Genomic DNA, 23,544 nt, shown 5'->3' with positions numbered 1-23,544 from the left:
GAGTGGTGAGGGTAACCTGATTTGGATGGGAGGAAGTGTGAAAACAAGGAAGACTATTAAGTATGATCCCAACATTAATAGTAGGTACTATGGTAATGTGAACAAGATACTATAATTTCTTGAAATTGAGGAGATGGGTGAAATACAGTCAGAGCTCCCTTTGGTATTCTCTTCACGCAGAAGCTTAGAAATATTTTATTAAATATTAATAACAACATAAAAGACCTTTGGTCTTATTTTCATTTTAATTAGGCAGGATATATATACCATTCACTTTGAAGCCAAATGCTCCTAACCTGCAGGGGGTACTCGAAAATTGAACCAAGTAGCATTTAGTGTTTCTCCTCCTGCCATGAGATAATTAACATCTATTCTTTTGTGGACTCTCTTAGCGTTACCTGATCGCCATATAGAGGTTTCATGTTGACTTCTAGAAGAGTTTGAGTGGTGTGGTGTGAAATGCTGCCTCAGCCTGTTTCTTACAAATTGCCAGAACTCAAGAAAATTATTAATCTTCAACTTAGACCTGCTGAACCTACAAGAGAAGCTTAATGCCATAATGAAGTCAGATTGGAGAGACAAAATGGACAATAATTTCAGGAGGGTAACAAAGCTATGTATGGTATACCGAACCCATTTCTTTTTTGGTGAACAACAAAGGCAACTGAAAAAACTGAGAACTTAATGGTAGCTGGTATGGCTAAAAAGAATAGAAAGTTTTTTGACACATAAAGCTGAGGCAGGAATTAGTAAGAAACAAATGAAGACAAATTGAAAGAAATTGTATGAAGGCTGTGGGTTTCTAGACTTTTTGGCCAGATGTTTACCCAGCCTGCCTACTTCTTACGCAGGCTTCCCACTTCAGATCTAAAGCCTAAGAATCATCTTAAATGGGGCCTTGGAGCTTCTGATCTAGCAGCCAGGGATCCTGGGGCCTCTGTTAAGAGAACCTTGGAAGATCTGCCAGGCTCCTTGGCCAGCTTTTTCCTCTGGCTAATGGCCTTGGGCATCCACTTTGGCCAGAGCTTGGTATACTTTAGCCAACTGACCAGGTAGCCTGGTGTTTCGTTAAGTCTTAGACCTAATGTATTTCGCTTGGTCAGTCTATCACAGAGCTATAAGCTTGCCAGTCCTGCATCTGTGGGACTGGACACTCCTCATGGCTAAGCTTCCTTAAACTGAAGAGTCTGGTTGACTTAAATGAGTTATGCACACTTACCAACAGGAAACAGAGCTGCTTTCAGGGGAAACCCACCTGTGTTCACTCAGTGAAAACAAGTATTGTCATACTAAATACTTCACTTTGTGATGAATTCACATTTTTCATTGATTATCAGAAAAACTGTAACAAGTTTGACTGTCAGTGTGCCCCATGACATGACTGTCTCCTCTCTACATATAAATTATGAAACATGATAAATTGCATTAAAACATTTTTTCATGGATACTCTCCTCCATGGAATAGATGGTTCTTCTTTAATTAGCTAGCACTCAACATTTTATATATTTAGATATATTTGTATATTCCTGTTGTGTTAAATTAACATAATTCCCTATGTCCTATACATTTTTTAGCCTTGCTATGGGGACATGATTATTCATTTTTCCATATAAGTGTATTTGAAGGTGATAACACTCCTGTAGGATGAAGCATTATGGAAATAAATTTCAGGAGTATTTATGAGACACCCATGGTGTGCTGATGTTAAAAAGCTGGGTTTTTTCCAAAACTGCTGTGAAGGGGTATAAAAAGCTTTGTTTAATCAATAAGGTAAAAATCCAGCGAACAACTTCCTTCATCTCCTGATTGTCCTTCATTTTTAGAGAAAATGTTAAGTGGTTAATCTCTGCCTTTCCCTTTTTTTCTTTTTTAAAGAAAATCACATATTCTGGTTGTGATATACTGAGATACTTTTCCTGTGTAGTTTGTAAATTGTAACAGGTGTAATCAGGTTTTAGTAAATTTAGAAACTTCCACTTTTGCTGTAGCACATTATCTTACCTTCCACCCTTCTGCTATTAGAAAAGCTAATTTAGCCTGTTACATAGTGGTTACCAGGCTTGGGCTAGTAAGGACCACGGAAGTTACAAAACAGTTTCTACGGTATCTCACTTCCCTTGTTCTCAGATGTGCATATAATGAGTTAGAACTGACTGGAAATATTAAGCCTGTTTTGTACTGCTGGAGCAGTTGATCTGATGAGTTGGTGTGAATTTGAAAATGTTTATGTTCGATCAAAAGAAATCCCTGTCTTTGTACATGGGAAGCTGTAAAAGTATTAGCTGTTACTAAGCAGGAGGAAACAAGTAAAAGGAATGCTTTTGTTAGTGCATACAAGTTTTTGCCTTTTTTGTGTCAATAAATAAAACAGCAATCCCCACCAGCTACTCAGGTATGAATATTACAAGTGAACACTTTCTGTGTTTAAAAAGTTTTATTACTCAAAGGAGTTTTGAGGTATAAAAGATAAAAAATATTAGACTTAACTTGTGTTTCTGATAAATAAATGTAATTACTCAAGGGTTTTGAGGCATAGAAGATCAGAAATATTAGTCTTCTGTTTCTACTAAAAAGAATGAGCGAAGCCAATTGATTATGCCAATAAGATAATAAAACTCATTTCTTCGAGAGGTTCAGTAGCTGAATTTTGGATACTCATGTAAAATACAGTCATCGATCATTTATACTGTAATATATAAAAGACAAACTTCAATATTTGAATTATATTGTGTGGTTGCCATCATGGCACTATGGAACACTGATGGGTTTCTTGGAAAACACAGCAAACTCAACTCCTGAATTCTGAATAAGGATAGTGTAAAGGATGAACAAAACATCAGAGACTCCTGTGAAACTGAAGCACAGCTTTATGATTTAATGTGGCCCCGTTTTTAGCTGCCACAGTGTTGAAGACCTTGAAGTAAGTAGGATCTAGGTATCAGGCCAAGGTATCCATATATCCATATATCCATGTATCAAATCCATTCTAAGTCATTAAAATTGAAGCAAAAGAACAATATATCCTTCATATGGGTATGAATAGTGTAACCCTGTTTTTAATTGCCTAGATTACCTGTTTTGAGATTCATCATTATTGAATTATAGTAGAGTCTGAATATTTCCATTTCATATATATTTATGACTGTATTATGTAAGAAAGAAAAATTGCTTCCAAACTCGTAATGAATTCACTGTACGTCTGGTATTTTTCTTCAGTTTCCAGAAAATTCAACAAATGAAATAGCAATTGTGTAGTCTGCCTTGAAAGAGCAGCTGCAGAAGTTAGTTCACCACATAATAAGTTGGACAAAATTATTTATGAAGTACTGTTTCCTTAATTATTTCACAGAACCTTTCTGGCTCTGGAGACTTATTTGAGCCAAGCATTACAAATCGCTGAATTTCAGAAATAGTAGATTCCTGTCCTTCCTCCTTTACCTCCATTTTTTAACATGTATTTTCAGTTTATGACCAAGAATGACTTTTTCCCCCTGATTCTCAGGCACAACTGAAAACAAGCCTGTAGGAAAAATTGCCCCCAAAACTACTAATCCTTTGTAGCTTCATACTAACGACTCTATATTATTGGTCTTTATATTTTAATACGAACTTGAGATCTAATAAACCAGTGTTAATCAGACGACTGAATTAATCTGAGTTTTCTCGTGACAGATAATTCTTACAGTAGAAGTTTTGCGAAATTTTAAAGAAAATAGGAACACAGGTGTGATGTACTTGACATAGACATGAGTATTTATAGCAAAAAAATACAGAATGCAGTCTCTCAGAGGCCTACCCAGATGCCTTTTCAAAATACTACTTTGCATCTGGGCATCAAGAAATATGAATGAATGTGCTGCAATTGAGATTACTAAAACTAAAAGAAGATGAAGTAAGTTAGTTTAATTTTGACCTTTTAGTTCAATATGCTAATATCATTAATACCTGCCAGAAGGAATGGCTAATTGTTATTTCATTATGAATACAGTGAAATTTTAGCTTGGGACTATGAGGTCCTCATAATAAGTTTCTTGCCTTTATTGATTATGCAGAATGATAAAACATATTTATTGGCCTGACAAAATTTGGATGGTCCTAAGAATTTTTTCTAGATGTTTCCAAAAAGAACCAAGCTAAAGGAAGCCTTCATTTGCCCTGTTGCTAGGAAATACAGTGATGATCTTGCCACAAAAGGAAGAAATTCAGGAGCTTTGTGCAGGGTCACTGGAAACACTGCTTCCAATTAGTCATCTGTTCCTGCTCCTTGCAACTGCAGGCTTACTCCCTACACTCAAGTTTCCCAGTGTTTTTTCCTTAAAAGATTTCGTTCTCCCCATACCCTGTCTTACTTTTTGTCTGCCTTCAGCATTAGCTATATGTAGTTTATACTTGCAGAAAATGTTTCTTTATTCTTTGGGGGAAAAGTAGTCGTCTCTGTCCCATCCAGCACGTTTGCATGAAACCACTATTGCTGTCATATTTAGGGAGCTAAAATGATCTAACACAGAATGTTGTGGGGAATCATGACTGTCTTTTGTCTAATAAGCAGGGGGAGGTTGTCTGTGGGATTTGAACCCACAGCTTGAGCTTGCAGGTGTGCACCTAGCCTTCTGTGCCGTTATGAACTAAGGAGAGGATGTATGTATTGCTGGGGCTGGGGGATTATCAGTGCAAAACAGTTAAAGTTGCTGCTGCTGAAGAATACTCTGTGTGTACAGTGCAAGTAGCATATAAGCACTATCACATTAATGGTCACATTTTTATTGATTGTATTTTATTTTTATCAGTTGAAACAACCAGGGTTTTCTTTGCCACAAATTCTTAATGGTATGAAATAGTGTGTGGCTTGAGTATAAGCAGCAGACTGGAGAAGGAGGATAAATTATTTTCTTTAATAAGACATTTTTAGGTTGTAGGAAGGACTATTAAAAAAATTGAAGGTTCAGTGCAATGGCTGAACTAAATTATCAATCAAAATCAAGTGGTGAAACCAAAATGTTTTGTTTCATATTAAATACAGTACTTTGTTTCACCAGCAATTATACTTTAGACTCTTAAAAAACCACAAGGAAATAAGAGATGCATGAATAAGCAACCAAATGAGAGACACTGAGGCAGCAATGTAGGCTGTCTTAAATCATATTTAGGTTTTATAACTTAAAAAGCATAAGGGCCATGCTAACACATTGCAAGCTTATCCTGTTTTGGGTATTCCATTGGATGCATCCACAGAACACCCACAGCTTTGCTGTGGGGCCTGAAATTATACATGCATGCTAAGATATAGCCCTGTTTGGTTAGGGTTAACAACAGGGGTGTGATAAAGGCTCTAAATTTCTGAGTTGTTTCAGTGGTCCACTCACATGTAGCATAAATGTTACAACACAGGCTGGCTGGGAATGGGGCTGCCAGTTCTTAGGGTAAAACACATCTCAGGCTTAAAATGAAAAAGCGATGGGAATCCTGTTAAAAAATGCTATTTTTTTGTGAGAAAGGGAAAAGAGACTGGGACCAAAAGGTGATGCAGGTTTATGCCTGCTCATGAAATCCCTAGCCTTGCAGGCAAATGGAGTCTACAAAGGGTTTTGTTCAGCATGTCTATTCTTTTTCTAAAGATTCCATGATTCTCTTCAGATTTCAAGGGTAAAGTGTCCTTTATTAAAGAAATTAGTGTTTTTGGTTTCTTGCTTATATGCTGTGTATTCTGCCAGGACTTGTGCAAAAATAGGGCTTTTGAAGTCTCCAGGCTCCAGTAGAATGCTCCTAAACAGAGCTCTAGCACTGACTCTTTAATCAAGCAGGTAGGTTGCTGCCAGAGAAGGGTCAAAGGATCTGCATGTGGGAGTGCCTTGAGAGATCCAGGACTAGGACCAATCAGGCTGTAGCCACACCTGGAAGCACAAAAGGTTCAGCAGCCAGGTCTGCTTACATCAGAATGGTTCAGCTTGAAGAGCAGGATGAGGCCAGCTAGGGAGAAGTGAGTGGTGCACCCTCCCTTGTTGATCCTTAGCATTTTTTCTAAACTGTTCTTACGTAAATTAAAAGGTACTTTAAAAGTTTTTTAGTAAGTGCAGTGTTTCCAGTAACCTAGCTGTTCTACGGATAGAGATTACTTTCTTCATTACTTTCTGCATCTATAGCCCAAAATTTTCTCTTCCTGGAATTTGGATGTAGGATGTAAAGAAAACAAAATTAATATCTAATTTATTTGATCCTTAAAACTGTAAAGTTCTATGAAAGCCAATTTATATAGGTGGGATTAGGTGACAGAAGAATTTATTTAACACGAGATTCTCCATCTATGGGGAAGGACTTTCCATTGTATATAGCTATTTTGCATTGCATGCTATAAACAGTGACTCCTCTTCTGTATTGCTATGTCACAGCAGCACGTAAGAGGAATATGAAAGGTGTTTTTTTAATGTAGTTCCTTTCCTTAGTGTAGTAACATTCTGACAGCTACAACCTGAGAATAATCACTTATTTAATCTCTTTCTTTGTAGATATCCTGACAGTTATTTTGTGTTTTTTTTTTTTAAGAATTACAAATTGACTAGAAGGTGATGGAAGAGCTGTAGTTTCCTGCTAAGGAAAACCACCTAAATAATCCCAAACGATATAATGTTAAAACCAGGTTGCGCTTACTGTAGATAGCTCCACTGTTGCACAGGAGCTGCCCTACTAGAAAATCTCTCTTACATGCATTTAAAGTTGTTATATATCTTTACACAAAATTATATGCATATTAAAGTGAAAATTTTAATGAGTTTGGACTGCAATGTCTTTTAAAACTCCGATTCTCAAAATGTTAGCAATGTGAATTAAACAAAATAGTATTTATCAGTGAGGGAAGAAGAGTCACCTTAAATGTACCATTTGTTGTCTGGCCTTCAAATAGCGCTAGTCCTACCTACCCTCTCTCAGTTGATCCCAAACAGCAATATATGGAACCAGGCAAGGGTCATTCGAAAGTAGTAAAGAGAGATGATTTCCTGTTAAGGAGATAAACAAGCAAGCAGTTTGGATCTTCTTCTAATTGCTTTTGTTTATGTTGAATTTATAACCTTTCAGACTTTGAATACCCAATCTTTTGTATAGTCTGGAGGGTATTTCTGCTCTCAGTATAGCTGAATAGTGACTGATACATATTTCTGTACTGAATAGTTTTGTGTAGAGCCTGTAAAGGAGGATCCTGGCTTTGGAAAAGTAGCTTCTCTCCCAGCCCGTGTCATAGGCTTCTAACCTCATGTGTTCAGATCATTTAAGCTGCAGTTTCTTAAGTGTCAGTTCACTGGTTTTAGTGCTTTGATAGCCAGTCCAGAGGTGTTGAGCATGAGAACCTGAGGCTGAAGTCACTAATGCTGCCTGTGTCTCTGAAAAACCTGAGCATTTCATTGTTTCAAGCTAGGCATCCAGATATCCATGTGATGAAAATTAGCACATGGAGAATACCCTACAGAGTACCTACCATAGACAGAATGCATGTTTACATTTACACTTGTAATGAATTTATTTTAATTGTAAATTTCTAATATAAGTTTTAATTATTCTTGCAGATGGGTAATATACTTACAAGGAATAGTAAGTAATGTAACATTTAGAATATAAATGAATGTGTACAAATAAAAATAACATTTCAGTTATTCATGTGACAATTTTTAATAACAGCAATGATTATTTCTTCACATGTCAACTATTACTATAAAATAATAAATAGAAGGATCAGTCTGGGAGGTAAAAAAGAACAGAATGCCATTGTGGCACTGCTAGATAGGGCTACAAAATGTAACATCAAGCTGAAACTTTAGGAGTATTTCTGAGTATCAGACTTGGTATCTCAAAATAAAGTTCCTATTTACTGAAGAGTTTACTTTTTTGCATTGCAGATTGTTAAATTAATGTGTGGCAGCTCTGAATGATTTGGCCAGGTTTTTTGGTAAAGTCTGTGTTTTCAAAGCACTGTAAAATGTTACAGACATTTTGTTACAGCAGTGTCACTGTAGTGTGTGGCTGTCTTATCTGGGAGGACATCCTACTCAAGATGAAAAATATGCTTCCTATGTATGAGTTTGTTTTACATGTATTTATCAGTAGAGAGAGCGCTCTGGCTTCTTGGGATTTGACAGCTGAACCAGGCAAGGTTGTGTCCTTCTGCAGTCCCGTTGGCTCTGCTGTTTTCCCTGGGCTCCCATTCTGTTAGCCACTGATTCTCCTTTCTTTAGTGCTGCTCAGGTCAGAGAATTTCAGGGATGAATAATTTCAGAGATGAATTCTTAAAACTCCATTACTTTGGAACAGTTGAAAGCAGATTAATTTGATAGTAGTCGAGATGGGAGAAAGAACAGGGTTAGGAATAGGAATTGGTCTGGGGGGTTAGCAGAGTGATGGATTTCTTTGCTGTGTGGAGGAATAAAATGGTAGATTTCCACAAGGAGGGCACTGAAGTGAGGAAAACATTCGAGTCACTTGCTCATAAGCAGTGAAGACTTCAGATTTAATAATCTGTTTTTTGCTTTGCTTGTTGTTTCTTTATTTCAGTTCTGTCCATTAAAAACTAAAGTAATTGTCCCAATTTGGGACTGTGATCTCATTCAAAATGTAAATAAAAATAGGATACTAGTATGGTAATTAATTTTTCTGTATTTCACTTGCTCTAAGTAATGATAGTAGTTTTCCTGATGTCTGGGCTTTTTTTGTCCTGATTTTCACATGAATTGAATTTTAGCTGTCATAGCCAATCCAAAACTGCAAGAACATGGACTATAAAATTATTTATTTAAAATAATAGGTAAATTAAATTTTTTACCTAATATTACTCATAAAGCCCACATCGTTTGTAGAGTATGATTATACAGAGCAGCACTGGTCTAAATCTCCTACCTGTTGTTACAGCTGAGTAATGACTTCATAAATGTGTGGGTGTAATTTTGTAACTGGAAAATGTCTTCTCTTAGGTCATTAATTTCTATCTTCAGCAATGAGTTATGTTTTAATGTGTATGTACTTTTGAATGTCATTTAAATTTATTTTCCAGCATTGCATTCTCAAACGACAATAAGACCAAGTTCCTATCTGGAGTAATAGGAAGGCATGTGGCCTTACCAAAATATCTATGTGCACTCATGCTTGTTGCATTAGTTTACATTTAAGTAAAACTTAATAAGTAGATTAATGGCCTTAGGCATTTCTTTTTTCTTCCTCAAATACTTCAATTTGAAAAAAAATAAGCCAGATTGTCAGTGTGTGCATTGCTGATGTCTTGGGAGTCCACAGGTGGTAATGCAGATCTGTGCTTGCCAGGCAGTGTTTAGTCTGACGGTGGAGTCCATGCAGTTGGTTGTACCATGCTTGTGATACCGAAAAACCAGCAGAAATATAACCCTCTAGAGTTCCTTTTGTTAGTTTAGAAGGCAGGCATTCTTCATTGCAGCACAGGGCGCACAGATTAGCATCTCAAATCATGGGTACCTATCTATCAGTGTTCCTCAATTTATTACAACAAAACATACATATTCATCATACTTCCTTGAAGTTGAATACATATTATAACTACTTTCCGGAAATTATTTACATATGCATAAGGCACTTGTATATGCACACTTTAGTCCTGGGGATCTTTCTTGGGGTCTTTCGAGACCCCTGGTGGTTGACAAGTTGGGGAACTTCACCTGAACTTGGAGAACATATGCACTACTTGTTCTTGTGTAACTTCGTTTGTTCTCTGTGCTGCATGGTTTTGACTGCAGTGCTCCCTTACCCCACTTCTGTTGTCTCTTGTTATATCCCAGCTGTCTCAGAAAGCTTGCTACATCTTAATGAGCGTATTTAATAGGTCGAGTTAACCACTGCTTTAGTTTCAGCCTGTTAGTGATTCTTTATACCTTAATTATATCACTTGTGAGAGAAATGTGGAGTAAGCTCCTTACACCGGATACAGAATCCCTTTTGAATTGGAGTTTATTTTATAAAAATCAGGTTCCCAATGCATTTTTTGGTTTCATTCATTTCATGTATGCAGCCGTCTGCTGGGAAACCATCTTCTGTCTTTCTCAGTCTACAAGAGGATTACTTATTTTGAAAATAAATTAGTTTTTCTAAATTACCAAAAGAGTTCATCTTTCTGTACAAAAGCTGTGATTATTTAACTGCTAGTGAATTCTGAAAGGGTATTTACACTTCCTGTCATGCATCTTAAGTGTTCATACATCTTCAGGCCAAGTACTACATTCTTCTCATTCAAGCTGCCACCTTCAAACTACCCACGCATGGTGGTTTGGTATATTCTTGGCGTTTTTCAAATAGGTTTTAAAATAAAGCAATCCACAGACACAGATGAGTGAAACTGAAAATTAAGGACTGATTTGCAAATTAAGTTGGCTGGGGTTTGCCACTGCCAGGCTGGCATAGGTAGCAGGTCACCCTGCCTCTGACCTTGGGCAGGGCTGTGTCTGATGTTCCTGCAGGGCGTTCTTCAGCTTGAATGGCAAGCCAAACTTCCATGAGGCCTTTTGGCAACTTGCTACTTGCTCAGACAGCTTACCCTCTCAGTCATCACAGACCCGGGGGCAACCTCTGAGTCAGCCTTAGGCCATTGTCTCAGGCTTTTCTTAGGTTTTTCTCAGGTCTCCAGTCTTCCTCCAAGCAACTACTTATATGGCCACACATGAGAATGGACTCGCCTACCACCTCCTATTTGTCATCTCAATGCTTTTTTCCCTTGTAGAGATAATGTTTTCTTTCATTTCTTCTCCATCCCATTTTCACCCCCTCACTTGCATCTTCATTAATATCTTGTCTGTTTTAAGCTGTTTTCCGTTGTTAGTCGATTGTCCAATTTGTGCTGGTGAAGGGCTCTTCCTGTTTTTCTCTCTGAAAGAATTTGGAATGTCTGAGCCCATAAAGGTTGGTACCTGAATTTAAGTCAGCTAAAACATGTACAACTTTGCAGGGTCAAGGGCTAATCTGGGAAATAATGTCTTGGAAACTTGGTGTTAAATGTTGTCTTGGTAGAGTGTTCAGTATTTTGAAAGATGCTTAACTTAGCGTTGGAAGGCAGGTACTTTAAAAGTGGAAAATACAGACTTTTGAAACATGACTTATGTGACTGAACAGTATTACATTAAAATAATACCTTTATCCATGTTAGTTTATTTATGGGCTCATATTGTTAAGTGTTTGGTGTTACGAACAGCAGGTTTTTGCGTTCCGTATTTCTGTGAGTTTCAATGGCAAGGAGAAAATGTACTTCTTGTAGCTTTCTGCAAAGGCATCACAAGGATAAAGGATACATATGAGCCATTTCTTGACTGACTTGAGTCATTAGAAAGTTTGTGGCTGACAGGCTCTGATTTCACCATTGATTATTAATAAAACATTAGAAATGCACAGTAGTCTTTAAAAAAAGAAATCTAGAAACTTGTCAGTTAAATCAATCCAACGTGAATCAAACAAAACTCGTGATAGAAAGGGTAGGATAGAAGGGCTCATTTTTACTTGACTTGATAAACAGGATTATTACTGAATTAAAGTTTGGATTTTTTGTCAGAACAGGATTTTTTCCAGTATATTTTGACAGAGCCTTCAGCTATGAGAAACTACTGACTGTAGATATTCTCTGCCAGAATGATGAATCTATTTCCAGTAAGCTAGTTGCTTCATCTCGTTGGATATACTCTTGGGAATTTATCACGTAATTCCCTTAATCCAAACCAGTTGGGTACATATTTTGTAATTGATGAATTACTGACAGTAAGTGAATATTCATACAAAATCAACTAATTTTTAAATAAAAATAATGCTGTTTAACAGTTTTTGTACCAGGACTTAGCGGTCTTGTATTTACTCTTTTCACATGAACTAGTGTCATCTAAAACTGCTGTTCACAATTATTACAACATTGAATATGTGCCATCCCAGATAAGAACACATTTACATTGCAACTGTATGTCAAATACTTTTATCAACACAGTGAGTAATACCAGATCACTAGTCCTTGAAATAACATGTCATTAAATTTGCGGAGATGAAACAACTATTCTTCCATCAAATTCTGCTCTACATTTAGATGAAATGCCTTGGTTAAGTAATGTCTTTGAAGACTGGGTGTTACTTCCTTTAGCTCTGATTGTAGTTGGCAGGCATTATATGTTCTTTGTGTATTACCAAAACAGAACATCTATCTGCAGCATACTCTCTGTCTTTTCTTCATAAATGGATGTAACTTTGGTGCATTGGATGTATTTTAGTGTGTTGTTTGCATTTGATTAATTGAGTCTTACTGCTTTTCTGCGTGCATATATCTTATTCCTACTACTGAATATATGTGATTGATGCAGTGAACTGTTGGCTTCTGTTCTGTGAATATTAATCAAAGAATATGCTCCTCTGGTTAATGGCTTTGCAGTGTAGGAGGCAGCCAAACAACATAGACTATAGTCTGCTTTTTTTTTGCTCTTTAATCACTATTGTGTAAGACACTGGCAAGAACACTTTTTTCTCATCTATAAACACTGTTTCATGCTTAAACATATCCATTGTTTGGTCAAAGTTATGAAATATTGTTGCTCAATTAAATTTTGTTTTCAACATTTCCTGGTAAAAGCAGTAATGGAAGAGATAAAACAGTAAAGAGAGATAATTAAGAGGAAAAAAAAATACTAGGCATAGCAAGGAAAGAAGAAGCAGATGATGTGGAGTCAGTAAATTCATCTTCATATGGTTTCAGGTCTTATGATTTGGATAAATAGTTTTCTTTAATCAGAAGCCAAACCTGATGCTTTCCTAGATTCCATTACTATGGTGAAAGGGATAATTTATGACTAAACTATTCTTAAAGAGATTCAGGGTACACATTGCTATATTCTGATGTACACTTAAAATGTGTATAAGGATAGATGTTGATTAGGGTGTGACACCTTCTTTGGGTGAGAAATTAAAAGACATATTTAGTATTCAAAACAAAAAAGTCAGTAAATGTTTGTGCTGATGGCAGTACAGCTCAGTATCAGAAGCCACAAACTTCTTGAAAACACAGCTCACATTTTTATGACATGTATTTCTGATACGAAGGTTGATAGCTACAGCTTTGGTCATTCTCTGTGAATCTTACCAGTGAGGTAGTCAAGGCTAATAAGAAGACTTAGGCTTCAGGATTTCTAGTATTTTACAAAGGGTTTTCTTTTAATCTCCCCTCTCCCCGCCCCTTTCATGAAAATGCCCTAGAGTAGGGGCTTTCTTTAAATTTTTATCAAAATTTTCCTACTGTCACTGGCTTAGTTGTACAAGTAGCAGAACTGATTCAGCAGGAGTTCCTATTGCTGTTGCTTGTTGCCTTTGACCATTAGGACAGTGTTGCTAAAATCCTGTCAGAGTGGTTAGGACCGTAGACAATATCACATTATTTGTATGTACCAATGTTGTTCTACTGATTTTATTTTAACTGTTACAAGTGTAAGCATTTTTTTAATTCCTCCAGTTTCAGCCCAGAAAATGTATCTCGGCTTTGGTTATAGATCATGATTCTGTAATAGTCTAGAAAAGTGTAAGTCAGAAATCCCCTAAACCTTCTGCATTTTTGTATGATGTAATATGTTCAAAAGCAGGTTTTGGGGGGGAAAACAGTAGCACTGGAGATTGTGATTCATAAAAACCAATAGTTGAAAGCTGTATCATTGAATCATAAAATTTTAGTTCGTTTTCAGTGAGTTTATTTGTCTCAGAGATGTATTTAAAGTATCTTCAGGAAACATCGGTAAGAGAACTGAATGGTTTCAATGAAATACTGGCTTAGTATGCCATATCTAGTGGAAATTAATCTATTTCATATTGGTTAAAGACGTGTTTATCCAGTGTTGTGCCACCTCCCTTTGAACACCTCCTATAAATATTCTTCTTGCTTATATACATATATTTGTATTCGAATTTATTATCATGCTCTTTCAGAAGCAGTAATTTGAAGGGGATTTTTACTTACAGATTGTCTATATAAATGAATGTCCTATATATAAATGAATGTCCTAAATGAATATTCGTTTCCTATCCATGTCAAAACGGTAGACCTTGTATATTTTCAAAGTCCTTTCTCCTGGATAAAGGCCATTTCCAGAGTTTTAATTCATAACAACATCTGCTTCTGTGATTTGAGTCTACTTCTTCAGTTTTGATAATGATTATTTCTACATTCTCGTCATTTGTCCGTTCTGGAAAGTTAATTGTTACTCCAACTAAGCATTTTTTTCATGCCTGGTTAACGTAGTTACTGCTTATTGACCTTCTGAAAGTGCTGATCTGCCAAAGAAATTTCTAACACAGTAAGACAACCTACCTAAACTTAGGTGCCTTTCTCTGCTGATCCACACCTGCCATTGTCCTCGAGTTTTTGTAATCAAATTTTAAGATTTCAACAATAATATGGAAGTAAAAAAGGGCAAAGCCATGACTTTTTAAAGACGTCTTGTTTAGCTTACGTATAAATATTGTCCCTAATATATGCAAATTTTAGCAGGGATTACAGTCTTGTTAGAGCTGATTTTTGCTTTGTTATTTTTTTTGTAAAAAAAAAGTTCTTTAGAAGTGCTCATATTAAAGTGGTGATGAATATAATAAAAAAAACACTAATTTTTTTTAAAAAGAAGCTGAGTTTTTGAATATGGTAATTACTGGCAAGTGCCTTTCCTTCAGCTTTTAGCTGGTAGGAATAAGGCAACTTGTCTGTAATGGAAGAGAATATTAATATTGCTCTTTTCAGTTATTTACATGTCTTTCTAAAAAACAGCAATTTATTTGTTTAGTTTCAGAACTAAGGCAGGCATTTAGGAATGCCTTTGTATGATAGTTTAATTTCTGTATGTTCATACAATTGTTTATGGAATTAAAAATGAAAATATTTGAACTGAAGAGTGAAGGCAACTGCCTTTGAGATATAAATGGGTGGGAAACTAATACTTGCATTTTCTCCTTTTCCAAACTTTAGGGGGGACACAGAGATTACCTCGCACAATTGGAGTGTCTTTGGCAAAAGAACTCATTTTCTCTGCGCGTATTGTAGATGGTGAGGAGGCAAAATCAATAGGATTGATTAGTCATGTGGTAGAACAGAATGAAGCAGGGGATGCTGCATACAGAAGAGCATTAGCTCTGGCAAGAGAATTTTTACCTCAGGTAAAACAAATTATTTTATAGTTTTTTTCAAACATTAAAACTGAAAAAGAACCAGGTGTATCAAGAAAAACTGTCATTAAGTTATGTATTAAAAAGCCATTCTAGGTATGTGGAGAGCAATTAGAAGATTTCTCTGTCATGTATTGAGTGGTGTTATTTGGTAACTACTTCATAGTGAAGCAAAAAAATTCCTTCAGTCTTAGTATCATCATGATATGGTCTGTGTTTGTATTGCATATTATGGCTTTCAAGTTTTGAATGAAAAAACTGTGTATGTGGGTTTTTTTTAGTAAAGCAATTATCTCAATAGGTTATTCTGTTGCTGTTGAACACTTCAGAAGAGAGGCAAAAAGGTTCACATGAAAGCGGATGTATCTCAGTCTAACTCCTGTTTTGAAAACATAAAGCTAAATGTAACTTCAGTGTTAAAGCAGAACCCATTTACTCATGGAAATTTTGCTTTGTGTCCTTTGTGTAAGCTCGATGAAAGAATCATTCTCTTATTATCATTCATTCAAAGTGACATCCTCTCTCTGTCCTTTTTGAAAGAATTGAAATGGGATTTGCTGAATTCCTGTGCTTTAGAACGTGAAAATTTTAGTAAGAAGTTTAAGTATGGCCCTTCCAGGAGTCTTTGTGTTAGCTGATTGCTGCCTGTTCCCCTGTTGTCGTAGGCTGCAAGCTGTTTATACAGAGTAGGAATGTGAATTTGGAGCTTTTGATAAACCTGCTTTTCAAGTGATTGATCCCAGATAGCAAATTCATAGGAGACAGAAGAAGAAAATAATTAATAAACCACTTTATTGGATCACACGTCTAACAGCTAGAATTTTTCATTGAAAATCAAAAATGCTACAGATTACATGTGGCATTTAACATTGGTTATTTGTGTCTAGAATACCCTTATAGAAAAGCAAGCATGAAAAATACAGTAAAAGATTTAGCATACAATGATTCTGGAAGGTTGATTTATAGTTAAAAATTTGCATTGAAACCAGCTCAGAAAGCATTCGGCTTTTCCCAGAGCAGCAAGCCACTTCCCTAAAGCAGTGTCTGAGCATTCGGAAGCTGATGCTGATGGATAAGCACAGAACTGAGACAGTTCTCAAAAACGTCTCACTGTTCTGCGACACATTGGAGGAGGAGGGTAGAAATCCCTCTTTTGGTTGGGTACCTCATCCCAACCAACAGAAGAGTGTCATCACTTGACCAGTGCAGGCTTTGCAGTACCATATTTTAGGTTTGAAGCTGCATCGGTTAGTTTTATTTCATTATCACATCTTTTGATGTGTCTCCATTGTGTGATAATAGGGACATAAGACCGACTTTGCAAAGGCCTATAATGATGTCTCTTAAGGTGGCTGTTCTGAGCCTGGTTTTGAAGTGAATTGAGCAAGCTTGACAAAAGTGGTCATGCTCAGCACCTTTGAAACATAAACCAAACACACTGCTTTAATTAGGTTCTTTTGAAAACAGTATACTTGCACTCAATATTGAAACTATTAGTTTGGAAGCAAATGTCTACTATAGGGATGTAATTTAGGATATTTGACCTGTTTACAATAAATTTAGTAAAATTTCAAAGTCTAGAGGATCCCAATACAAGAACATTGATGTGCAGGCTCTTCACTGCGTAGTTTGTAGATTTTGATTATATGTGAGCAAGCTTTTTCTTTCATTTTAGGGACCAGTAGCAATGAGAGTTGCAAAACTGGCCATCAATCAGGGAATGGAGGTAAGGATCTGTACTTCCTGTAAGAGTAAGCAGAAGTCTGGCTGGCAACAGGTCTACTGTTGTGATTTTTCTTCTTAGAACTGCTTTTAGTTTCTCATTATATAGTCTTTCAAAATCTATTTGGTCAAAACTTTCTAAAAGATGAAATGGAATTTTTTTTTATGCCTCAGACTCCTGAGACTAGTGTTGATGCTGATTTCTGTAACAAGGCTTAGTAACCTCATGTCTATCCAGGAGTAATGCACTCTGCTAATTATTAATACTAGAAAGTAAACATAAACTACTATGAACAAGTTGTATTTCAAATGCTGGGTGGAAAAAACCTTCAAAGTCATATTCTGTCAAGTCTGTCAGTGCTCTCAGTGTTTAGTAACTAATAAAGTTAAAGGCCAAAAGGCATGTAATTTATTTTTAATAGTTTAATAGAGGTGAGTGTTAAAATTATATCTGGAGTCTGATTTCATAGCTGATTCTGATTGCCACTCGTTGAACACTGTTGACCTAGCTCTGAAACCCTGAACACGTCTAGACACGTGTTATACTTGTGGCTTGTGAATTATCTTGCTGAGCTCAGCAGGACTATTTATATTTAAAGTTAAGCACATGCATAAGCTCTGCACCAGGACACCTTATAGCTCAACCTAGGAGAAGGCAAGGGGAGCACAGCACATGCAACACCTGAATCCAAGAAGGCAAATTTAAGAATGGTCCTTGTCTTCTTAAAGTCTCAGAAGCAACCACTGATATAACTTAGTTCAGCAAAGCATATGACCAGTAAATTTTGGCCTGAGAACCAAGCTCACATGCTGTTGTGCAAAGAGTGTATTTGTTAGGTTTCCACAGCAAGTAATGATGTAATTCAAGATCTCTTTTAGTGATACCCAAGGTTCAAAATGCTACAAACCACGTTATCTAGTGACCAGGTATAGTGGACTGAAAGTTTGAAATCACGATGTTTATAGAATTAGGGACAGTAGGATTAGAAAGCCTCTAAATGTCATGTCATTCAACCTTGAGGCCCCAAGGCAAGACCTACTGTATCAAAACTGATCAAGCAAAATGTTCATCTAAGCTGTTACAAACCTCCCGTGGCAGAGATTTCACAGCTTCCTTTGGTAATCTATCCTATAGCTTATCTCCCCTTGACAAATGACTTGTGGTGCATTGCCACAGTCCTTTCAGTGGCCATGTGGAGAGCTGTTAAGTTCGGTAGCAACTGATGCTCAAGACAGACAGAGTAGTAGTGAGTGGTACAATTCAGCCTTCTCAGCTGTTCCGACCAGCTCACAAAGGAAAAGCATGTTACTGAAATGAGGTAATGTTGCATGATGGTCATTGACTTCCTTTCTTCATTTTAAATCACTTTGAACTTGAATATATGTTTGTTTTACGGCATGGCATCGTGTTCTTATATGACATTTTGAAGATAACTTGTTTCAAAATGATTTTTAAATATCATGCAGTACATTAAATCTTTTCCCCAGTACTAAATGAAATTATTACAAATGTGCAAGTACCTAATGGGTTTTAGTCCAGATGATTTGTAGTGAAGAACATACATTGTTTTGACAGTGTATTACATACTAATTGTATTTCCAAATAAGGAAACTGTAACAGAAATACTAACCACTCTTACCCCATGGCAGTGTAACATTTCCCTGTTAAAGTAGTGTAGAAGAACTTTGCAAAAGTCTTTTAGTAGTGGTGTGTAGAAACACAGTATTTCAGTTGGCTCTCAGGAAATAATATATAATAAAGGTACAAAAATATGGTTTTAAGAAACACTGTATTCTTTTCCTCAGGTCGACTTGGTAACGGGTTTAGCAATTGAGGAAGCTTGTTACGCTCAGGTATGTAACTATGATTACAGCAAAAAACCCCAGAAAAGTTGGTGCCTGTTATGAAACATGCAGAAATTCAACTAGAAATTGCTCTGTGATTTAGACCTTCCTTCTACTTTTTCTGTTTTTGTAAGGAATTTAAGGAAGGTGGTGTAGTTTAGGACAAAAATATCTCCCTACCAAGACAGTTAGGATGAACATAGTGAAGCATCACCAGCCATACACTTAGCTGGTCATACGCTACCATGCATCTAATCCAAGAGCTACCTTGCTTTTGGTTTGTTTTGGTTTAATGTGAAATAATGTGAAGGGCACTTCACTAATGGCATATGTGCTAACCAACAGAAAACTGAGACAAACTCCTTTGCCAGAAAAACATGTGAATGATGTATTTGGATTTGTGTGTTCTTGGACTTTGAGACAAGTTTTTGATTGTGGAAGTAGAAGCATCAGCATTAGATGCTTATTTAAAATATGGTGATCTGATTAATAACCTACCTGTGCCACCCTCCTCCCCCCAAAAAAACCCCAAATCAACAAACAACCAAAACCCAAACAACCCAAAAAACTACAACCCAACCAAAAAAGACCACCCCACAAAACCCCAACACCAAAACCTCAGAAACAAACCCTAAAGACTTTCTTACAGTCATCTGCTTGGAGAAAAGATACTCCTTCTCCTGAATTGTTTCTCAACCTTACATTGTGCCATTGAAGTGTCTGGTACTTTCCTGTATCTGAGTAGGCATTTTAGTTTTCATTTCTCTGTTCTATTATATTTTGCATGTTGGATGCATTGAACAAATAGGGTTTGTGTGAAAATGTTTTTCTTGGTATTGTTTTTGGTATCAATAATGAATTGCTGCTCTGCTCATTGCAGACTATTCCAACAAAAGATAGAATTGAAGGTCTTCTTGCATTTAAGGAGAAGAGACCTCCTCGCTACAAGGGAGAATAAAAGAAGCTGATGCCTTTAAAATACAGGGGATAAAATTACTGCTGAGGACCATTAAGGTGCACTTTGCATCCGCACCTGGAGTATCACAACCACCAAAGTAAAAAGCAAATCATACTGATGTTACATCTTGAATGTGTCCACACTTGTACTGGGCCCCGATAGAAATATGTGACAACTCATGCTCATTACAGTTTCTGAAGGTTGATCTGTGTATTTGCAAGGTCATAGGTTCATGCAACATTTTAAAAATTTAATATGTATGAAACATAGCATTCCACAATTGAAAATGCTCTGTAAATTCTTTACATAGACAAAACCTGTATGTGATGTTAGGTATAAATCTGCTGTATCATTTTATCAAAACAAAAGCAGCTACTGAACACCAAAAATAGGAAGTTGTACCAAATATGCATTAAAATGGTTCTGTATATCAGTAAAGATTATATTTGAGTATTCTACCTGGATATGTACATTACTAATAAAGCTAAGGGAAATGAAAAGGATTATTGTTCGGAAAATGTTACGCTTTATTTATCTGACTTACACTATTCTAAGTAAAATGAAATGAACTTCAGTACATAATGGTGTCCTTTTGATGAAGTCATTGCCATTATATTCGTTTAATTGTTTTAAATGAAGATGTTTCCGAGGCCAGCCTTTCATTCTGCATTCTTGTATGTTACACCTGGCTTTGCCTAGCATTCTTCCAACATGTCATCTGATCAGCACTGTCTGATGAGAAGGAACTTTATTTCACTTGCCCCAGTTATTTTACATTTTTGATGATTGTATTAAAGATTGTTATGCAGGGGATGCAACTAATACGCTGTTAAAGAAACTAGAATTCTCTTAATCTCTAGAATATTCCTTTTGCAGGTCCTAATACTGTATATTTATATACAATGGGGATGATACTGAAATGTTCTTTAATTCTGTGGTGGCCTCAGGGTTCTTTTCATACATTGAAAGAAATATACAGTAAGTTATGAGGCGAGAAAGCTGTTGTGATTCCTACTGTATATTTGCTGTAGACATGGCATATATAGCAAATGCCTGGAAATAACATCTTGGAAAGTATTTTTGTTAACTTGACTGGAAAATAAATGTGGCTTAGCAGTCAGAGGCTGTCTTTTTGTATGAAAACGAATTTCTTCGTGTTTGGTGCCCATTGGCTCACGAAACTTGTGCGTGCTCTGCTGTTTCTGCAACATTAGCTATGGTCACTGTCCATATCTATGATGATAAAGCAGCTGATCAACATGAAATGACAAGAACTCATTTAAATTCCTATTTAGACATATCATTACATGTAAATTGATTATAACTGGTAGAGCACACACTTTGTTGACTGGTAAACTTGCTGAGTCGATCATTTCATGCATGATAATTTGCAAATAAAGTACTGGTGCTTGTTTTGATAGTCATATAAAGCCTAGAGGGTCATTTTCTCATGTTTTTGAAATGCTAACATGTCATTTTCATTTTTACTGAGTAGGAAATAATTATGTTAATAGGAGAAAAAATATTGTTTATGCTGATGGGTTTCTGTTCCATAACTGATACACAGTCTGGTTATTGAGCTGTCTCTGTTTTTCAACAAGCACTGATTAAGTAGCTTCTGTGAATGTCTATTTAAAAAAATCTAATAACTTTAAATACTGTGGCATAACACTGTGTAGATTTGTGCCTTTAACTAGTAGTTTTGATCTCAGAATATAATTTTGCTGTCACAGTGGTCTCTCCATTCCTTTTCTCAGGAGAAGTTACTGTCATGTCATAGCAATTTGACTCCCTTTGAAGTCAACAATTTGAATATTATTACCAAGTGAGTACCAGTAGGACAATTTTTAAAGGTACTTTCTAGTGATGTTGAAGTAGTGCTAAAGGAACAATATTTTAGCAAAAGATCTGTCAGTCATGTACTGTCTTTGTTGTCAAGTGACATGTTACAGTGGCTGCAGTGCTTGTGATTAATAGCAATATTAGAATTCTGCTTCCACAAGAGGATGATTTGTAACAGAAATTGTCTTGTAAAGGCTGACTTTTCCTTACAAAAGTTATGATCTGGCAAATCCTCCTTCAAGTGCTTAGGCTCTGCTCTTTCAGTTCCTAGTAAAGCCATGCTTTTATTCACAGTACCTCATGGGTAGGTGAGCCCTGGTCCCTGCTGGTTTCCTGAAAGGTTATCTCATTGTCCCTAGGCATAAACAGTTTTTTCTCCTTCTCCTGCTGAGCTCAAGTGGATAGTGAGTTCTTCTGCACTCCTCCACTGAGTTGGATATTGAAAAGTTATACTACAGGTAGGTCCATTACCTTCAGCTGATTACCTCTCAACAATGTAAGTGCAAGTTTAAGTATACTAAATTGCCTAGAAATTCTCAGTTTCGTGCAGAAATTGAAGTGTGACCTTATATAACACGTAACATTTTAGCCTTTAATCTCTGAAAGCATTTCTGTTTTCTTTTCAGTATTATTGAAGTAACTCACGTTCTTACCAGTTTTACTCAAATTTCTGGATAAAGTTTTCAGAATTGTCTGAATGGCTTAAGTCAGTTCACTGCTTTTGAGTAGCTCACCTGCTATGAAGAAATACAGTGTTTTATGTAGTATAAGGTTGTGTAATGATACAGTTAAGAGCACTTGGAGGATGTTGTGCTGTGGAAGATTTTGATGTGATTTGCAGAGCCATTTGTGCCAAATTGTTGAAATGCTGTCAGTCTGTGCAATTACTCATAGTCCTACAGCAGTGTTCATATCAATGCTCTTTTAGAACTGCTTTTAACCAGCTGCATTTAGAGTAAACATCAGGATGCATCAGTTGCATTGGTTTCATATTTTCCTCAGTCATTGCTCTTTGATGGATCTAACCATAATCAGATTTGTTGTACAGAACAAAAAACAACAGATCTCTGTAACACAGGAGAGGGCAGAATATCGTCCTACTTGGAATCTAGTTTTGGGAGACTTGGGGAGTAAAGTAAGGTGTTTGTTACTAGTGTCACTTCACATACCAAAATCAACCCATGGATGCAAAGTGAAGAGAATAATTGAAACCTACTAATTTGTCACCAACTTAGGTTTTGTATCGTTTTTTCATGCAAGCCAATCTCTGAAAAGTTGTCCACTGAGATTAGAGAATTTATTTACAATTAAAAAAAATATAATTGAAAGCCACTGGTGTTTTGTGTGGTAGGCGTTGAACAAGATGTACTTTCATGTCTCATTTGTGTGATTTTAGCCTTCTTGCACCTAATGACACTGCTGAAAAGCCACAGAGCTTCTTTGTCTGGAGAGGCTGATATAGTCAGTGTACTCAAGGTGTGATAATGATCATGATGATGTGGTTATTTTAAGATGTTCTTTTTCTGCACACTTTTAGAAAGACAACCACCTCCAAAATGAGAAAAAGGAGCATAATTGCAAACAGATAAACCAAAAGGAGAGATGTGTTCAGCTAAAGGTAATGAAATTCCTCTTATGTATTTTGAGGGATTACAAAGAGTAGTTTTTCTGTTTGTGCCTTTTTTTCCTCTTGGTTTTTCTTTTCTCTGGGCCTGGAATTTGGACACCAGGGAAATGTAGGGAACATTTTTAAGAATTTGTACAAGTTGTTTTCACTTTAAGAAATTGATACTTTGTAAGCGAAGTTAGAAAAGTTTTTTAAAATTTGCTAAAAGGTTTTTGAAAGTTGTAATCAGAAATGATTGTGTTATCACCAAAGATTAAGTAGCATACCTTTTTTATTGTAGATTTAAATCATATTCAGTTTCAGCCTTGGAACAGAGTTAATAGAAGCTTCCTTAGTTATGCAGAATGTACTGCGTTTATCCAAATATTCATTATGCATTAT

General features: G+C 36.2%; 1 protein-coding gene across 6 annotated transcripts in view; it reads left to right on the top strand.

The window, feature by feature from the left end:
* Positions 1-20,814, top strand: part of AUH (AU RNA binding methylglutaconyl-CoA hydratase) — a 113,932-nt gene extending 93,118 nt beyond the window's left edge. For 5 of the 6 annotated variants that reach the window (XM_055698625.1, XM_055698626.1, XM_055698623.1 and 2 more), the window contains 4 exons: positions 14,973-15,160; positions 16,845-16,895; positions 18,698-18,745; positions 19,617-20,814. In XM_055698625.1, coding sequence (XP_055554600.1) covers positions 14,973-15,160; positions 16,845-16,895; positions 18,698-18,745; positions 19,617-19,694 — 365 coding nt within the window. In that variant the 3' untranslated portion in view covers positions 19,695-20,814. The remainder of the gene's footprint in view (positions 1-14,972; positions 15,161-16,844; positions 16,896-18,697; positions 18,746-19,616) is intronic. The other variant, XM_055698622.1, reaches the window with a different exon arrangement.
* Positions 20,815-23,544: the final 2,730 nt, after the last annotated feature.

This window comes from Falco cherrug, chromosome Z (genome assembly GCF_023634085.1).
Source record: "Falco cherrug isolate bFalChe1 chromosome Z, bFalChe1.pri, whole genome shotgun sequence".
NCBI lineage: Eukaryota > Metazoa > Chordata > Aves > Falconiformes > Falconidae > Falco > Falco cherrug.
The sequence above is the reverse complement of the archived record's forward strand: the minus strand, read 5'-3'. Positions and strand labels throughout refer to the sequence as shown.